The 18,756-nt window shown below is 25.0% G+C and overlaps 2 protein-coding genes across 3 annotated transcripts; both read right to left on the bottom strand.

Annotated features, from left to right (window-relative positions):
• Positions 1 to 1,660: 1,660 nt before the first annotated feature.
• Positions 1,661 to 3,204, bottom strand: LOC112637242 (cytochrome P450 4C1-like; the record flags this gene model as incomplete). The annotated part of the gene is made up of 4 exons (XM_025406501.1): positions 3,110 to 3,204; positions 2,414 to 2,634; positions 2,036 to 2,145; positions 1,661 to 1,751 (listed from the first exon to the last, which is right to left on the bottom strand). Coding segments are annotated over exons 2-4 (355 nt in total), but the record flags the coding sequence as incomplete, so codon positions are not given.
• A 3,607-nt stretch (positions 3,205 to 6,811) lies between these two features.
• On the bottom strand, positions 6,812 to 16,068 carry LOC112637240 (cytochrome P450 4C1-like). 2 transcript variants are annotated; one of them, XM_025406497.1, is made up of 13 exons: positions 15,974 to 16,068; positions 15,278 to 15,498; positions 14,900 to 15,009; positions 14,525 to 14,615; positions 10,142 to 10,327; positions 9,843 to 9,936; positions 9,161 to 9,284; positions 8,867 to 8,966; positions 8,519 to 8,625; positions 8,306 to 8,374; positions 7,945 to 8,113; positions 7,579 to 7,758; positions 6,812 to 7,514 (listed from the first exon to the last, which is right to left on the bottom strand). In XM_025406497.1, exons 2-13 carry the CDS (start codon positions 15,429 to 15,431, stop codon positions 7,312 to 7,314), a joined length of 1,587 nt encoding a protein of 528 aa, XP_025262282.1. In that variant the 5' UTR covers positions 15,432 to 15,498; positions 15,974 to 16,068; the 3' UTR covers positions 6,812 to 7,311. The 2 variants fall into 2 exon arrangements, with proteins under 2 accessions (XP_025262282.1, XP_025262283.1); XM_025406498.1 differs by having other exon boundaries at positions 6,813 to 7,514; positions 9,161 to 9,263.
• Between the last annotated feature and the right edge of the window lie 2,688 nt (positions 16,069 to 18,756).

Genomic DNA, 18,756 nt, shown 5'->3' with positions numbered 1-18,756 from the left:
CCAAATCAACTCTAAATTAAATGTACTTTTAGTATTACATACTATCCCCCGGGTATAGAAAGAAAGTTACTGATGGATATTTGTCCATCTATATGAATGCTGAATCTGAAATTAAAGATATAATTATTAAATAAATTAAAAATATTCAAATAGTTGTTTTAAGTTAATTTAAATATTTTAAAACAACTATGAGATTATTAAAATTATCTAAAATAAAGTGAAGTTTATATGGTTTCTCTTTGTTACATCAAAGAATTAATAATAAAAAACAGAATATTTGCAAGAAGTGTAGATTTATTTCGCTGTCCAGATTGACATCGACTATCTATAGTTTATAAATGATAAAAGTAGTTAAATGAAGAGATTATCTCTAATGGATTGAAATCAATCCACCATCACTAATAGAATTGTAATATGATGTAAATTAGATTTAAAATTGTTATTTAATTAACTATTAAGATGTATTATAATTATTAATATATATATAATTATTATTATATATTAATATTCTACACTTCCTGCGAAATCTCTCTTGTAAAAAGAAATATAATTTTGTAATCAGTGTAACTATAAAAAATTTAATACAAAGGAATCACAGCATAGTGACATCTATATCTCGCAAGTTACCTTAAGTTATATTGTGCACCGCAGATGATTAAAGATAAAACTAGATATGTAATATATTCAAGTCTAATTTAACATTTTGTTTGATTTTTGTGATCGGGCTTAAATAAATGACGTTTTACAACAAATTGTATAGAAAAGTATGTACCCAGTGAGCAATAAGTTATCAAAAGAGTCTTAAAGGCATTTCAGATTCAGAGATAGATTCTGACAACTCTATCTAGATAACATTATGATATCAATAAGTCCTCTAATGCATCGATTTTAGAGGAAAAACGACACCACATACAGGACATTTGAAAGAATACTTCAATCTGGACTTATTACAGATGTTAAGACATTGTTATCATTAATACTTTCTTTATAGGTAGGTTAGGTCTTATAGAATTATTTATTTTAAATTCATTTTGTTAGAAATTAAACTGATAAACAGTGATGCAAGAAGAGAATGAAGCTCAAACACACACAATCAGAGGCTAGCGTCTTCTTTCTGGCACTACTGCTCGTAAGAAAAAAAAATGTACTTTGGATTTAATGTAATACTAGTTCTTTATATACATTTTTCATGGCAAATATTGAATATGAGTTAAGTTAAGAGTGGCTTGCCGCCTAGCGGTAAACAAAGAAATTAATGTAACAAGAAATTTTATAGATCCAACCAGAAAATACTAACCAAATCCTTATAGTAAAATCTTTAAATGTTCTAGTTATAAAAAATCGTGTCTTATCGTGATAACTGAAATTCTTGTTTGATTTAACCAAAATGCCTTCAATCATATACGTCTTGTTGGTACAATCAAACGATTTTTCTCAGTGTAGATGTCTTTAAAGTTTCTAGTAAGTGAACTCTAAAGACATCTATAAGTAGAACATCATAAAGAGCTTTTTTGAAAGACTCTTACAAAAAGATAATTACTGATGTCATTTTCAAAAAAAATTAATGAAGTCTTCAAAAAGTTCTCTTAAAGACTCTTCCTTTCAATAATGCTCAGTGGGTATGTACTTGTACATATGTTATACATTATTATTATATTACCTGTACTAGTGCCGAGACCTGTATTTAACCAAGGATGAGCAATGTTATACAGAAAACTTTTCTCGATATGCTTAGTGCTGCTTAGTATCATCTGAAATCATTAGAAACAGAAAGAAATATATATTATTCACTTATTATATTACTGAAATATCTTATATATACTGATATCTCAGATATACTATAATCTTCGATGCACAAATAATTTATAAATTGTATTTCTGTATTTTATTTTAACCTCGATGGAGTATCAATTTAGATTTCATTTTTTTTAAGAAACACTTTTTATCAGTCTTTTAAAAATCTTTTTGTAAAACACAAAACTCTTCAATCTAATTCAATCGTAATGTGTACAGAGAATGAAATTTCTTTTATTACCTCTAAATCATCTGGATGACGAATACCCACTAAATATATATAAAAAAATCCGAATTTAATAATGGGATAATATTCATCAGATAATTTACAGAAGAGCTTCCATAATTTCTCTGAAAATTATATTATAAACATCAATACACACAAATGTATTCACTAATTTTATTTTCAACATTAATGTGCACTTCTATCCAAATACGTTGAAAACAGATAAATAATAATAAAGAAAATGAATTGCAAATTGTTATTGCAAAGAGAAGTAATCTACATATAATAAACTTGATAAATATATGTTTCAGAATAAATGATTTATGAATTTTTGCTTCTGACACAGATTTCGTTTGTCAATTAATGTAAATAGGTTAGAAATTTTGTATTTACCTGTTGACACATAGAATTGGAGCGCATTGCCAATAATCGGAAAACCCGATGGTCCCGGTATAAGATTAAGAAGTTGCCCGTATTTTTTATAATACACATAATAATTATATACCAATAAAATAAACATAGAAAATACCAATATAGTAATGAACATTGTTTCTTAACTGTCCTGATGTTTCTTGACTATTTGATTAAGCTTCTTCCGTTTATTGTTTTTTATTCTTCGTACATAAAAATCGTATATAAAATGTCATATATAAAATAAATATTTTTTAATATATATAAAAATAGATATTCGATTTTTTCAATATTCGTAATTATCTTGATAAGTTAAATAAATAATATAATTATATAAACTATTTAATTATTGTTTTAAAGCTTATTTATTTATTTTATTTGTTCTTTTTGTTTATTTAATTATAGTGTATCGATTTTGATATCTAATAATATCGTATTAAACATTTTCTCACAATTAATATAATATTAGCATTTTAGAAGATAATAATATGAATATTGCAACATATTATATAATAATTTAATAAAATTATGACAATCAAATAAAATTAACAACTTATAATATTTGAAAGAAATTTGTGTTAAAATCATATTTTGTTTCACATTAATTATGCTATTAAATTGGGATTTTGCAATAAAATGTTATAAACTTTTATTTTATATAAATTTTATAAAAATTACCTGATAGATTCTATGTGCAACGATCAATGGAAACACATAACTCAAATGATTAATTTTAAGATAGAATTATAAATCTTGTTAAACAGATGCTTAAGTTTAACAAAGCTGCTTGAACTGATAATAGACATCTGAAGCGTGTATTTATATTGTTCTCCCACTCATGCGCATATTAATAATTAGAATTCTTAAGAATCTCTCAATAAATTGAATAATTCATTAATCAGTTCAATTAAAGATAAATAACAATTTTATGTTTATCTGAGAATATAAGAAAATGATTATGAAAACCATTTTGAAATTACATTTAATATTGCCAGCATTGATTAAAAATATCGATCGTTTCTATTTAAAATATATCGGTTTCATAATCAAGATGTCAATATCGATATTAACATAGGAAAAAAATTTTATTTTTTACATATTTTTACATCATTCTTCCTAACACTTTCAATTAAGTAAATATTTTTTTAAATAGGCGTGCTTTAGATAATAAATCATTTAGAAATTTGTCATCTCGAATTATCTTTAGCAAAGTTAACGAACAACGCTAGTTGCTATTTTTGAATTTTATTTCAATTTCAATAATTGCTCTTATCGTTTTTTTAATCGCATATTATATTTCGAGAGATTTTATTTAAAAAAACATGACAAAAGTATGATAGTCATTGATTTTACCTAATATTGTAAAAGTCAATTTTTTTAATGGGATATTTCAATGTAAGTGAATAATTTTTTAATATAAGAGGACAAATAAAGACATATACACATATGTATAATATACACATATGTGTCTCTTAATCTATATATTTAAAATTAATCAAAAAAAAATATTTGTGCCAGTCTTTTGTAAGTTTTTTTTAAAAAACTCATCTTTCTCTTTTCCTCTTTATTTTAATAAATTGTATTTTACTTATTAAAGCACATGAAAGTTTGATATAATAAGAAAATAATATAGAACAATAATAAAATTTCGATTTATATATAGCTTTTAATCGATTTATTTATAGCTTTTAATCAATAGAATGAAATTCTCGTTCCGTATCTTCATTTCAGTTAAAATAAATCTCCATAATATTTATCTTACATTTGCAATAAAATAATATTATACATGGGATATAAACGAGAATCTCAAAGAAGTCCATTCAAAGATTTTAATTCGCTGAATACAAATTTTACATTTAAATATTATTAATTTTATGACTCGGTTATTTGCGTCTTTAAAAATGATTAACATTTAAAGAGCAACATGATAAAAACAAAGTGCACGATCACGAAGGAGTGGAAAAATTTGTTGCGCAAGAGAAAATTGTTGAAGTCTAGTTTATGGCTTATGTTTTTTTGTCTTATTTTTTAACAAAAAATAATGTTATTACTTTTGAAAATTGCTTTTATTAAGAATAAGGACAGATACAAGTACAATTACAGAATTGTATTCATTCGATTTAATATGTTTTTGAAATATTAAAGATGTTATACAAAGAAAGTATAAATCCGAAATTAATACAATATAAGAAACAGATATTATAAAGATGATAAAAGATTTAATTATCATTATAGTAGAATATATGTATTATAGTAGAATTATATATTATAATTCTACTATAGTTTCTACTTTAGTATTCTAATATAGTAGAATTATATATTATAGTAGAATATATGTATATGTAACATATAAAATACATAATCATATATATTGCAAATCATTTATCGAATATAACATTTTGGTTATATTAAAATATACTCCATAATGGTCTAATTAAAATATACTCCATAATGGTCTAATTATATGCTATATATATATATATATATATATATATATATATAGCATATAATTAGTGATATATATATATATATATATATATATATATATATATATATAATTGTGAACACCAAAAAACGGTGATATATATATATATATATATATATATATATATATATATCACCGTTTTTTGGTGTTCACTGGTATATATATGTATATCCCAATGAACACCAAAAAATGGCGATAAGAAAGGACTGGTGTATAGCATAAAGGAATCTTAATTATTTGAATGCAACTTTTGCTCTTGCATTTACAAATAATTAATTTAATAAATATGCTGAGAAAAAAATATGGTTGCCGTTATCATAATTTAACTATAAAGTATAGTTATTTTTGGCGGCACCTACATTTATATAGTTATTTTAGCAGTGTGATTTATAACAAATCCAACAATATATTATTGTTATTGTAAAATTAGTATATTTTCATGTAACTATATGTATGGCACACACATAACTGTCATTTTTACATGGTAAGTGATACTATAAATATGATGCTACTAAAATGAAAGTAAAAGGAACTATATACTATAATAATAAATTGTATTTACATTAATAGTAAAATATTATATTTTTTATATATAATTAAGTTAACAATGTATGTAGTTCTCATAACTTTATAGCTTATAAGATACGTTCATTCACATTATGAAAAAAGTACTATATGTTATTAGGAAGAATTTAATTATATAATATATTTAAATTAATAAACAATAATGCTAGGAAGAGCGCTCTGATGCGCAGCACACGTGGCTCTCTGATGTACATGTAAGCAACGTCCTCTATTCTAGTATTACTACTCATAAGAGGAAAAAAAATATATTTTAGACTTCGTCTAAGTACCAATCTTTTATACACATTTCATAAAAAATTGAATACGAGTTAGTCATCATTTATAATGTCGCCGCGTAGCGACAAACGAAGAAACACGTGTCACACATCTCTTTTCAATTTCAATGATATTTATAGTATAAATTTGCAGTTAAAAACATAGTTAAATGAACTATTAATATAATCACAGAAATGTTTATATATATGATTACTTTTTTACCTTTTATAGTTATATAGTTTATCTTTTATATAGTAAACATATTGAAAAATAATAAATAGTGAAACGAATGTCAAGAATATGGTTACATTTATCATAATTGTGATTGTGTAGATTATGAAAAATGGTTATTTAATATACCATATGTTACTTGATATTTTACTATATTAATATTTCATATTATCATAATTTATAGTAAAATTTTTACCTTGATGGGCTGAACTCGTATAAAGCTATTCGTATAAAGTTATTTTTACTAACATTCTAGTTACAATAACTATAAAAATGATAATTGCAACTATAATTATTTAACTATGCAATCATATTTGTAAATACCAAACACTTTTCAGTGTGCGCAAACGTTACCGTTAGAAACATATACAAGGTGTCCCAAAAGTCCCGGACCGGTCGAATATTTCATAAACTATGCACTTTAGAGAGAAATGTTTTAGACAAAAGTTGTATGGCTTGGAGGGGGCCATCAGACAGTGGCAATGATTTGACCTTGGAGAGTCATTTGAATGTGACGTAAAGGTGAAGGAATTAAATTTAAAGTTGTACGATAATGTGGTGATCTTTCAAAATACACTACATCTTTCAAATGTATAATTAAAACATTTATCACCTAAAATTGAAAATGGACAAAGAAAAAACATAAAAATATTATTTCGTATAACAAAAAAAAAATTTAATTTAATTAACTTTCTTGACAAATTTAAACTGCTGCAGATATAAAAATATAATCACAGTATTGTAAATCGATTCAAGTATATGATGAATATATTTCGTCGATTGAAAATTATTTCGAAGAAAAAGATTGTAGTTACCAAAAAAAAAAATAGAAAACAATTCATTAATCCAAAGAAAGAAAACTTGTTACAGCAAATAAAGATGAAAATTAAAACAGCAATCATGATCCACTATGGCGTCCTCTAATCATCGAAATAGATATCTATAAATTTTAACACCTTAATATATGATGCGTGTATTATTTCGAGAAAAAGATATTCATTTTCATCCAGCGCAAAACTCGTGTGGGAAATGTCGATTGCATCGATTAAAATTTTCTTTAATTCTATAAATAAGACGCAAAAAAATAACTGTTTTATTAGCTTTGCACACATATATTTTATGGATAAACGTTTTTATTGTGATTGCACATGATAGAGGATCCTTACATACGTTAAATTTGGGTATATAGAGTTCTGATTTATAAGATTTTTATGTATATATTTTAATAATTAAACTTAATGTTTACATAATATTTTCCCCTCATAATGTTGAACGTATAATATGCATAACAATTTTCTTCGATTTTTCCCACTGCATCATCTTGTTACACTCTTGCAATATCCACGTTATTTTTAAACGGCTGTTTGCATTTGATCGGGATGAATCTTATATGAACCGGATGAGCAGGATGCATTACTAAATCAAGCAATAATCGAATATTTTTTAAATACTCAACAGGTTCCAAGTAAAAATTATATATCAAAGGAGCTATCATAGCTTTCATCATCAGCAAACCGAGACGTTGACCTACAATTTGAAATTTATGATAAATTATCGATACGAAGAAAAACGAAAATCGCGATCAATTCACCTATGCAATTTCTCGGTCCTGCGCTGAATGGTATATAAGAATAAGGATGACGATTCTTTATCCTTTCGGGTAAGAATCTGTCTGGATCAAATACATCTGGATTTGGCCAAAAATTGGGATCTCTGTGAACTGCGTAGATATGAAGACCTATGGTCGTTCCAGCAGGTACGATATATGATTCTGAAAATTATTATAAAATTGAAAAATACTAAAATTCACGAAAATAAGAGCTTCTTTGAGAAAAATAAAATATAACAATATTGTACTCTTAAAATTCTAATTAATCTTACTTTTCATTCAATAATATATACTCCATACTATGTAACATATTCAAAAATATATGCAGCAAAAAGTGACTATAATTACGTAATTTTACAGCATCCCCAGTCTTGCGTAATATCCAAGACACGCTGGGATACAAACGTAGCGCTTCCTTTAAACATCTGTCTAAATATGATAAATTTTGTAATGACTTCGTGTTAAGTTTCCCTCCATTCTCTTGCATCACAGTATCGACTTCAGCCCTCACACGCTCCTGTGTCATCAATAATATAATGAAAATGTATTTCTCAATTCTGATTTTCAGTGCACAGATAAAAATAAATTCTTAATGAATCAAATTCTAATATATCTAGGAAAAATATATCGTAACAAGAATTTGATATCTTTATTACGTTGAATAAAAGTCTTAAATTATATATGGCAATATATTGCGAGAAATAGGTACCTGGATATCTTTATGCTCAGCTAAGAGAAGTAAAGCAAACATTATGCCCGTCGCTGTAGTATCATGACCCTATAACCATCATCATATACATATCGTTATATTGTTATACATACTTAGACATCATGTACAAAAAATTACTTAGATATCTTAGATATCATGTACTTAGATACATACTTAGATATCATGTACAAAAAAAAGTTTACAGATACATACTGCAAATACGAAAGTGTCAACTTCTTCTCTGATATCCATATCAGTTAGAGAATTTTCTCGAGATGCCGCTATTAAAAGGTCCAGCATGGCTAGCCCATTTTTTTTAACTAAAAAAAGCATATTAATTACAATTTCACTTTTACATGTCACACTTTCATTATACAATAACAGTTCTTGTTTAAAATTTAAACTCTATTATACAAATAATAATGATTTAATTTTACAGCAAACATATGTTGTATTATTACATGTGATTATGTGTTTAATATAAATAATGCAAGCATAATGTATAATATTAAATTAATTGCGCAGCCAAACTTAAATTAGAAGCTCTGATCTCTTACGTACTTCCAAACTCTTCGAAATTTTCTGTCTCTTTGTTACTTTCAAGGTTTTTTAAGTATCGGTCATTGGTGCGTTCGTGATAAAGTTTTCTTTCCGCGATGATCTATACAAGTACAATATTTAATTTTTGACAAGATTTTTTTATATTAAACAGCAATGGTATTGTATTATATCATAGATATTTATAACATAATATTAATATTTAAAATAAATAATGTAATCCTACAAAGATTACGAGATTTATAGTTATTTTACATATAAGAGCGTTGTAAGGTTTAAATTAATGTGATAACGTACTTTTTCCGTAAATCCATGCAATATTTTCAAGATTTTCTTTTGCTTTCTTCCTTGTGGTGACAATGAGAATAATAAATCATTATACAACCAAGGCCTTAATCCTCTAAATCGAAATTCAATAAAACTACATAATTTCAAATGATGATATAATTCCAATAATGTTATTTTGTAAAAGCCTTAATTAAAGCCATCATGAAATTATTTTAATCTTTAATAACCATAGATTGTAAAGAATATATAAAAAATTTAAATCTATATATGTTACAAAAAAGTAGAATTTGTACTAAAAACTTTTTATTTTATCAAGGTTATAAAGTTTTGATCAAAGATAATTATTTTACAAATTTTGAATACAATTTATTTATTTTTTTATTGTTCTGATAATTTCAACATTTTAAAAATTACAAATAATTATGTAATGAAATATTTAGTGATACACATACAATAGATTTTGATTAAAAATTTTCGACTTGTAAACGAAGTGCCGTTTTCACTAATTGTAAGTTTCCCTTTACGTAATTATTCATTAATTAATTTATTTTTCATAATGTATAATGTAATGTATCACAGTTAAAAGATCATAGATAGATTAAAAGTTAGAAAATAAGATTATAATTTAAAACAATTGAGATGAATTATTAGTTAAAATATCATATAATTATATTCTATATTTATAAATTACCTGTAAATAAATAATTCGGTTATATCGTGAACCGCATTTCGATACTTTTGTTGCAACTCGTCAAATTTTTGCAAAGATGCACCCATGACAGTTTCTAAATGCATTTAATTAAAACAGTCGAAGATTATTTACAGGTGAATATTTTGTAGATTGTTTTTTTTCAAAAATATTGAATATTATCTATTTTTCCTTGTTGATTATTGATACTTCGTATAGAAACATTATTCTATATTTATTTGAAGCTATAATCACTTAGAATAAAATTCCTGTATAAATAATGCAAAATAAGAACCACTTACCGCATATCGCATTTAGCGTATGTTCACTAATAAATGGTAATAAATCTTCTACAACTATCCCTCCGACATCTTTCAAAGATTTTGTCATGCAATCGCCCTCCTTGATTAAGGTATCAACAAACTTATTTAATATATTAAAATGGAACACAGGAGTTAACATCTTTCGCCGCGCTCGCCACTTAATCGCTAAAACAGAAACAAGATAACATAAAATTGTGCTATAAAAGAGAAATTGCAACGTAAATGTAATTATTATTTTATAATTATATCTTTTTGAATTCGCAGATAGAAATAAATTATTATAAATATACAGGGTGACCCATTTTAACTTAGGCAGCCAAATAACTCGAAAAATAAGCACACTACGAAAAAATGGTTAGAATCAAAATTTCATCATTTCGAGGGGGACGTACAATGACGTTAAAATCAGCCTCCCCACCCCTTCCCCTGGGCGGTGAGGGGGGGCAAGTTTGAAATCTTAAATGGGAACCCCTATTTTTTATTGCATATTCCTGTAGCTTATCTCGAGAGCTTTCCAAAACACTATAATTAAGTACCTTTTTATTAAGTACTTTTTGAGTTATAAGGCTTGAAATAATTTCTTAATTTTACATAAACCATAAAATATCTAGTAAACCATTCATTTTTCGATTATCTTACCTTCATACTTTTATGTACAAAATAATGAGAGGAATCAATTGGTGTAAAGAAAACATACAGTTGTTTTTAAGAAAAAATATGGAATTGTTAATTGCAAATTACATATTTTTTCTTAGAAACAACTATGTGTTTTCTTTACACCAATTGATTCCTCTCATTATTTTGTACATAAAAGTATCAAGGTAAGATAATCGAAAAATGAATGTTTACTAGATATTTTACGGTTTATGTAAAATTAAAAAATGTTTTCAAGCCTCATAACTTGGAAAGTACTTAATGAAAACTAACTTAATTATAGTGTTTTGGAAAGCTCTTGAGATGAGCTACAAGAATATGCAAAAGCATATAGGGTGTCCCATTTAAAAAGTTGGAGCTGACCTTCGCGTGTCCTTCAGGTGGCTCTTTAAGATCAAACTAATGATACCATCTTATGTCCCCATTGAAACCATACAACTTTTGTCTAAAACATTTTTCTCTATCTTGCTTAGGATCCGAGAAATTTAGGTGGTCGGATTAAAATGAAACACCCTGTATATATATATAATTATGTTACATATAATATATAATATATAATATATAAATTAATAATAATTAAGTCTATTACTGATAGTACAATCTATTCGTGATAGTGTATTTGATTTAACTAAAAAGAATATCTCTAAAATTACCAGATAAAAATAAATTACTATAAATATCTAATGTTTAATAATAATATAAATATATAAATATATAATATATAATATATAAATATATAATATATAATATATAATATATCTAAATTAATATTAATTAAATCTATTACTGATATTACAATCTATTAGTGATGGTGTTTGATTCAACTAGAATATCTCTCTTATCTACTTTTATCATTTATAACAATATGTACGTGCATCACAGCGAAATTATCTCACCTGCAAATTTCTTTTTTATTAATTTTTGTAACAGAGATAAATTCACTATTTAGTATAATATTCTATTAATGTTTTTTAACTTTAATAACAACAACTATAATATTTTTAATTTCAAGTTTATATTTAATTCAGACTCGCATACATAGATGACAGTTCATCAGAGCTTTTTTTTACCGTAGTGTAATATTAAAAGTACTTTTAGTAGTTGTTGTTCTACACTTCCCGCGAAATCTCGCTTGTAAAAAGAAAGCTAATTTTGTAATCAGTTTAACTAATAAAGATTTAAGGATAAAGATAAAAGGAATTACAGAACAGTGACATCTATATTTCGCAGTTATCCTGAGTTATATTGTGCACCGCTGCGGATTAAAAATAAAACTAGATATGTAATATATTTAAGTCTAATTGTAACATTTTATTTGATTTTCTGTGATCTGGCTTGTAAACGAAGTGACGTTTCACAACAAATTGTAATAGACTAGACAACACAAAGCGCGCGCCATTTATTCCCTTTTATTATATATACATTTCTCACTGTCACACAAGCTATCAAAATTTGTAATAATCGCAAATGACAGCTGCTCACAACATGAATTGAGCGCAATAAAAGAACTAATTGGCATCGCGAAAAGAGGCAACAATACTTCGAGACTTTCGAGAATCGACTTAACATGCCTTTTTTAGAATAGGATTATATTATATGAATCTATGATGCAAGGAGAAGAACGACCACCTTCATTCAAACAAGTCATACAAGAAACAATTAAAAAACAGGCTCTAATAAACTTCCAAATTGGATTGCGAGACGAATTAAAAATTCTCGTGCGTTCACGCAACATCACGCTCCAAAAAGCGATAAAGGACGCGAGCACAGAAGAGAAGCTTATCGGACCGTCTATCACACGAGCACCTGGCTTCTCGAATAAAAATAAATTTGATACTGAACACGCGCGACCAATTCGAGACACAAACATACAATGCTATAAATGCGGAAATTCTGGACACTACATTAGATATGTAGATGTGGAGACATGGAGAGATGGAGATATGGAGATGTGGAGAAATGGAGAAGTGGAGATGTGTCATCTCAAGACTGCATTGAAATTATATTTTTAATTTAAATTGAAATGTTTTGAGAAACAATCATAATGTATTACGATAGACGCGATGATTGACATGATAATTTTTATGAAAATAAATAGGAAAGAATGCATGCGACTATGTTTACAGATATGGAGATGTGGAGACATGGAGAGATGGAGATATAGAGATGAGGAAAAATGATGAAATTGAGATATGAAGAAATGGAGATATGGAGATGTGCAGAAGTGGAGATATGTCAACTCGAGACTACGTTGAAGTTATATTATTACTTTAAATTGAACTGTTTTGAGAAACAATCATAATATATTATGATCTATAAGATGAATGACTTGATAATTTTTATGAAAATATATAATAGATGATGCATGCGACCATGTGTAAATGAGTATACAGATATGGAGATGTGGAGAAATGGAGAAATGGAGAAAATGAGATATGGAGAAATGGAGATGTGGAGAAATGGAGAAATGGAGATGTGAAAAAATGGAGAAATGGAGAAGTGGAGATATGCCATCTCGAGACTGCATTGAAGTTATATTTTCAATTTAAATTGAAATGTTTTGAGAACAATGTATACTCATGTATACATGACATGTATACCAATGACATATGTTCCTTTAATTACGTACGATTTTTTTAAACTTTAAACTTTATTTCAGATCAAATTTAAATGTTACACTTTTATGTTAATTTTTAAACATATTACTTGTGTATATTATTTTTAAACATATTACTTGTGTTATTTATTTACATACTTGTCTTCTGTTAAATTAACATTAAAATTAGAGTGGATAAATTGTGACATGTAAAATATATTAAATTTTACACAAAATTTTTACTGTGTAATTAAATTTTCTTTCAAATTATTATTAAAAAAATAATTAAATAAATTTACAAACGTTTATAAAATTAATAATAAATATACAAAAAACAGAAATACATAATATAATAATTTACAATATATATGGAAAAGTTAATTTTTTTCACACAAAATTATAAAACACAATTTACGGTATAAAATATGTAGAATTATTAATACAAACGAAATATATAAAAGCAATAATGAAAAAAATATAAGAATTTATATTTTAAATTTTAATTTAAATAAATGATATAAAATTCAAGTACTTACGCGGTCGAATCATTAATTCGAATATTATCTTATGTTTCATTAGAAAACAGAACTTCCATTCCATCTAATTGTTCAAATTCAAATAATTTATCTACTTCTTCATACATTCTTTCAAATTCCTTTTGATCCGACATATTGCTTTTACTAAGATGATTTCTTCTTCTAAAGTGTACTTCTTATAAAATCTACTTTTTCTGTTTTTTTACATAACAACTTATTAATCGCATAACAATAGCATAGCATAATTATACAATAATAAAAATATTTTTCTAACACACTATTAATCTATTAATATAAACGATTACCCGCGATGACAGCCGATTTATACTCTGAATATATATTCATAATAAGAGAGAATCGAGACAATCAATCAGCATCGCGGAAAAGCGGCAACAATACATGCGAGAATCGATTTAACACGCCTTTTTTAATAGTAGAAAAGTATATATGTACTTATATATATATTAACATTATTATATTTTATTATTTTATTATTATATTATATTATATATTATATTATATTATATTATATATTATATTATATAATATTTTATTATTATATTATTATTATATTACCTGTACTAGTGCCGAGACCTGTATTTAACCAAGGATGAGCAATGTTATACAGAAAACTTTTCTCGATATGCTTAGTGCTGCTTAGTATCATCTGAAATCATTAGAAACAGAAAGAAATATATATTATTCACTTATTATATTACTGAAATATCTTATATATACTGATATCTCAGATATACTATAATCTTCGATGCACAAATAATTTATAAATTGTATTTCTGTATTTTATTTTAACCTCGATGGAGTATCAATTTAGATTTCATTTTTTTTAAGAAACACTTTTTATCAGTCTTTTAAAAATCTTTTTGTAAAACACAAAACTCTTCAATCTAATTCAATCGTAATGTGTACAGAGAATGAAATTTCTTTTATTACCTCTAAATCATCTGGATGACGAATACCCACTAAATATATATAAAAAAATCCGAATTTAATAATGGGATAATATTCATCAGATAATTTACAGAAGAGCTTCCATAATTTCTCTGAAAATTATATTATAAACATCAATACACACAAATGTATTCACTAATTTTATTTTCAACATTAATGTGCACTTCTATCCAAATACGTTGAAAACAGATAAATAATAATAAAGAAAATGAATTGCAAATTGTTATTGCAAAGAGAAGTAATCTACATATAATAAACTTGATAAATATATGTTTCAGAATAAATGATTTATGAATTTTTGCTTCTGACACAGATTTCGTTTGTCAATTAATGTAAATAGGTTAGAAATTTTGTATTTACCTGTTGACACATAGAATTGGAGCGCATTGCCAATAATCGGAAAACCCGATGGTCCCGGTATAAGATTAAGAAGTTGCCCGTATTTTTTATAATACACATAATAATTATATACCAATAAAATAAACATAGAAAATACCAATATAGTAATGAACATTGTTTCTTAACTGTCCTGATGTTTCTTGACTATTTGATTAAGCTTCTTCCGTTTATTGTTTTTTATTCTTCGTACATAAAAATCGTATATAAAATGTCATATATAAAATAAATATTTTTTAATATATATAAAAATAGATATTCGATTTTTTCAATATTCGTAATTATCTTGATAAGTTAAATAAATAATATAATTATATAAACTATTTAATTATTGTTTTAAAGCTTATTTATTTATTTTATTTGTTCTTTTTGTTTATTTAATTATAGTGTATCGATTTTGATATCTAATAATATCGTATTAAACATTTTCTCACAATTAATATAATATTAGCATTTTAGAAGATAATAATATGAATATTGCAACATATTATATAATAATTTAATAAAATTATGACAATCAAATAAAATTAACAACTTATAATATTTGAAAGAAATTTGTGTTAAAATCATATTTTGTTTCACATTAATTATGCTATTAAATTGGGATTTTGCAATAAAATGTTATAAACTTTTATTTTATATAAATTTTATAAAAATTACCTGATAGATTCTATGTGCAACGATCAATGGAAACACATAACTCAAATGATTAATTTTAAGATAGAATTATAAATCTTGTTAAACAGATGCTTAAGTTTAACAAAGCTGCTTGAACTGATAATAGACATCTGAAGCGTGTATTTATATTGTTCTCCCACTCATGCGCATATTAATAATTAGAATTCTTAAGAATCTCTCAATAAATTGAATAATTCATTAATCAGTTCAATTAAAGATAAATAACAATTTTATGTTTATCTGAGAATATAAGAAAATGATTATGAAAACCATTTTGAAATTACATTTAATATTGCCAGCATTGATTAAAAATATCGATCGTTTCTATTTAAAATATATCGGTTTCATAATCAAGATGTCAATATCGATATTAACATAGGAAAAAAATTTTATTTTTTACATATTTTTACATCATTCTTCCTAACACTTTCAATTAAGTAAATATTTTTTTAAATAGGCGTGCTTTAGATAATAAATCATTTAGAAATTTGTCATCTCGAATTATCTTTAGCAAAGTTAACGAACAACGCTAGTTGCTATTTTTGAATTTTATTTCAATTTCAATAATTGCTCTTATCGTTTTTTTAATCGCATATTATATTTCGAGAGATTTTATTTAAAAAAACATGACAAAAGTATGATAGTCATTGATTTTACCTAATATTGTAAAAGTCAATTTTTTTAATGGGATATTTCAATGTAAGTGAATAATTTTTTAATATAAGAGGACAAATAAAGACATATACACATATGTATAATATACACATATGTGTCTCTTAATCTATATATTTAAAATTAATCAAAAAAAAATATTTGTGCCAGTCTTTTGTAAGTTTTTTTTAAAAAACTCATCTTTCTCTTTTCCTCTTTATTTTAATAAATTGTATTTTACTTATTAAAGCACATGAAAGTTTGATATAATAAGAAAATAATATAGAACAATAATAAAATTTCGATTTATATATAGCTTTTAATCGATTTATTTATAGCTTTTAATCAATAGAATGAAATTCTCGTTCCGTATCTTCATTTCAGTTAAAATAAATCTCCATAATATTTATCTTACATTTGCAATAAAATAATATTATACATGGGATATAAACGAGAATCTCAAAGAAGTCCATTCAAAGATTTTAATTCGCTGAATACAAATTTTACATTTAAATATTATTAATTTTATGACTCGGTTATTTGCGTCTTTAAAAATGATTAACATTTAAAGAGCAACATGATAAAAACAAAGTGCACGATCACGAAGGAGTGGAAAAATTTGTTGCGCAAGAGAAAATTGTTGAAGTCTAGTTTATGGCTTATGTTTTTTTGTCTTATTTTTTAACAAAAAATAATGTTATTACTTTTGAAAATTGCTTTTATTAAGAATAAGGACAGATACAAGTACAATTACAGAATTGTATTCATTCGATTTAATATGTTTTTGAAATATTAAAGATGTTATACAAAGAAAGTATAAATCCGAAATTAATACAATATAAGAAACAGATATTATAAAGATGATAAAAGATTTAATTATCATTATAGTAGAATATATGTATTATAGTAGAATTATATATTATAATTCTACTATAGTTTCTACTTTAGTATTCTAATATAGTAGAATTATATATTATAGTAGAATATATGTATATGTAACATATAAAATACATAATCATATATATTGCAAATCATTTATCGAATATAACATTTTGGTTATATTAAAATATACTCCATAATGGTCTAATTAAAATATACTCCATAATGGTCTAATTATATGCTATATATATATATATATATATATATATATATATAGCATATAATTAGTGATATATATATATATATATATATATATATATATATATATATAATTGTGAACACCAAAAAACGGTGATATATATATATATATATATATATATATATATATATATATCACCGTTTTTTGGTGTTCACTGGTATATATATGTATATCCCAATGAACACCAAAAAATGGCGATAAGAAAGGACTGGTGTATAGCATAAAGGAATCTTAATTATTTGAATGCAACTTTTGCTCTTGCATTTACAAATAATTAATTTAATAAATATGCTGAGAAAAAAATATGGTTGCCGTTATCATAATTTAACTATAAAGTATAGTTATTTTTGGCGGCACCTACATTTATATAGTTATTTTAGCAGTGTGATTTATAACAAATCCAACAATATATTATTGTTATTGTAAAATTAGTATATTTTCATGTAACTATATGTATGGCACACACATAACTGTCATTTTTACATGGTAAGTGATACTATAAATATGATGCTACTAAAATGAAAGTAAAAGGAACTATATACTATAATAATAAATTGTATTTACATTAATAGTAAAATATTATATTTTTTATATATAATTAAGTTAACAATGTATGTAGTTCTCATAACTTTATAGCTTATAAGATACGTTCATTCACATTATGAAAAAAGTACTATATGTTATTAGGAAGAATTTAATTATATAATATATTTAAATTAATAAACAATAATGCTAGGAAGAGCGCTCTGATGCGCAGCACACGTGGCTCTCTGATGTACATGTAAGCAACGTCCTCTATTCTAGTATTACTACTCATAAGAGGAAAAAAAATATATTTTAGACTTCGTCTAAGTACCAATCTTTTATACACATTTCATAAAAAATTGAATACGAGTTAGTCATCATTTATAATGTCGCCGCGTAGCGACAAACGAAGAAACACGTGTCACACATCTCTTTTCAATTTCAATGATAT

The sequence above is a fragment of the Camponotus floridanus genome, unplaced genomic scaffold (genome assembly GCF_003227725.1).
Source record: "Camponotus floridanus strain SB8 unplaced genomic scaffold, Cflo_v7.5 scaffold146, whole genome shotgun sequence".
In the NCBI taxonomy this organism is placed as follows: domain Eukaryota; kingdom Metazoa; phylum Arthropoda; class Insecta; order Hymenoptera; family Formicidae; genus Camponotus; species Camponotus floridanus.
This window is presented reverse-complemented; position numbering and strand designations above follow the sequence as displayed.

What these genes read in the sequence shown, in the direction of transcription:
- LOC112637240 (XM_025406497.1), bottom strand. Translation starts at nt 15,431, where the DNA reads ATGTTCATTACTATATTGGTATTTTCTATGTTTATTTTATTGGTATAT. An exon ending in GTCATCCAGATGATTTAGAG is followed by an intron (nt 14,616 to 14,899) that starts GTAATAAAAGAA and finishes TAATGATTTCAG; the next exon opens with ATGATACTAAGCAGCACTAA. An exon ending in AAATTTCGAAGAGTTTGGAA is followed by an intron (nt 8,626 to 8,866) that starts GTACGTAAGAGA and finishes TGCTTTTTTTAG; the next exon opens with TTAAAAAAAATGGGCTAGCC.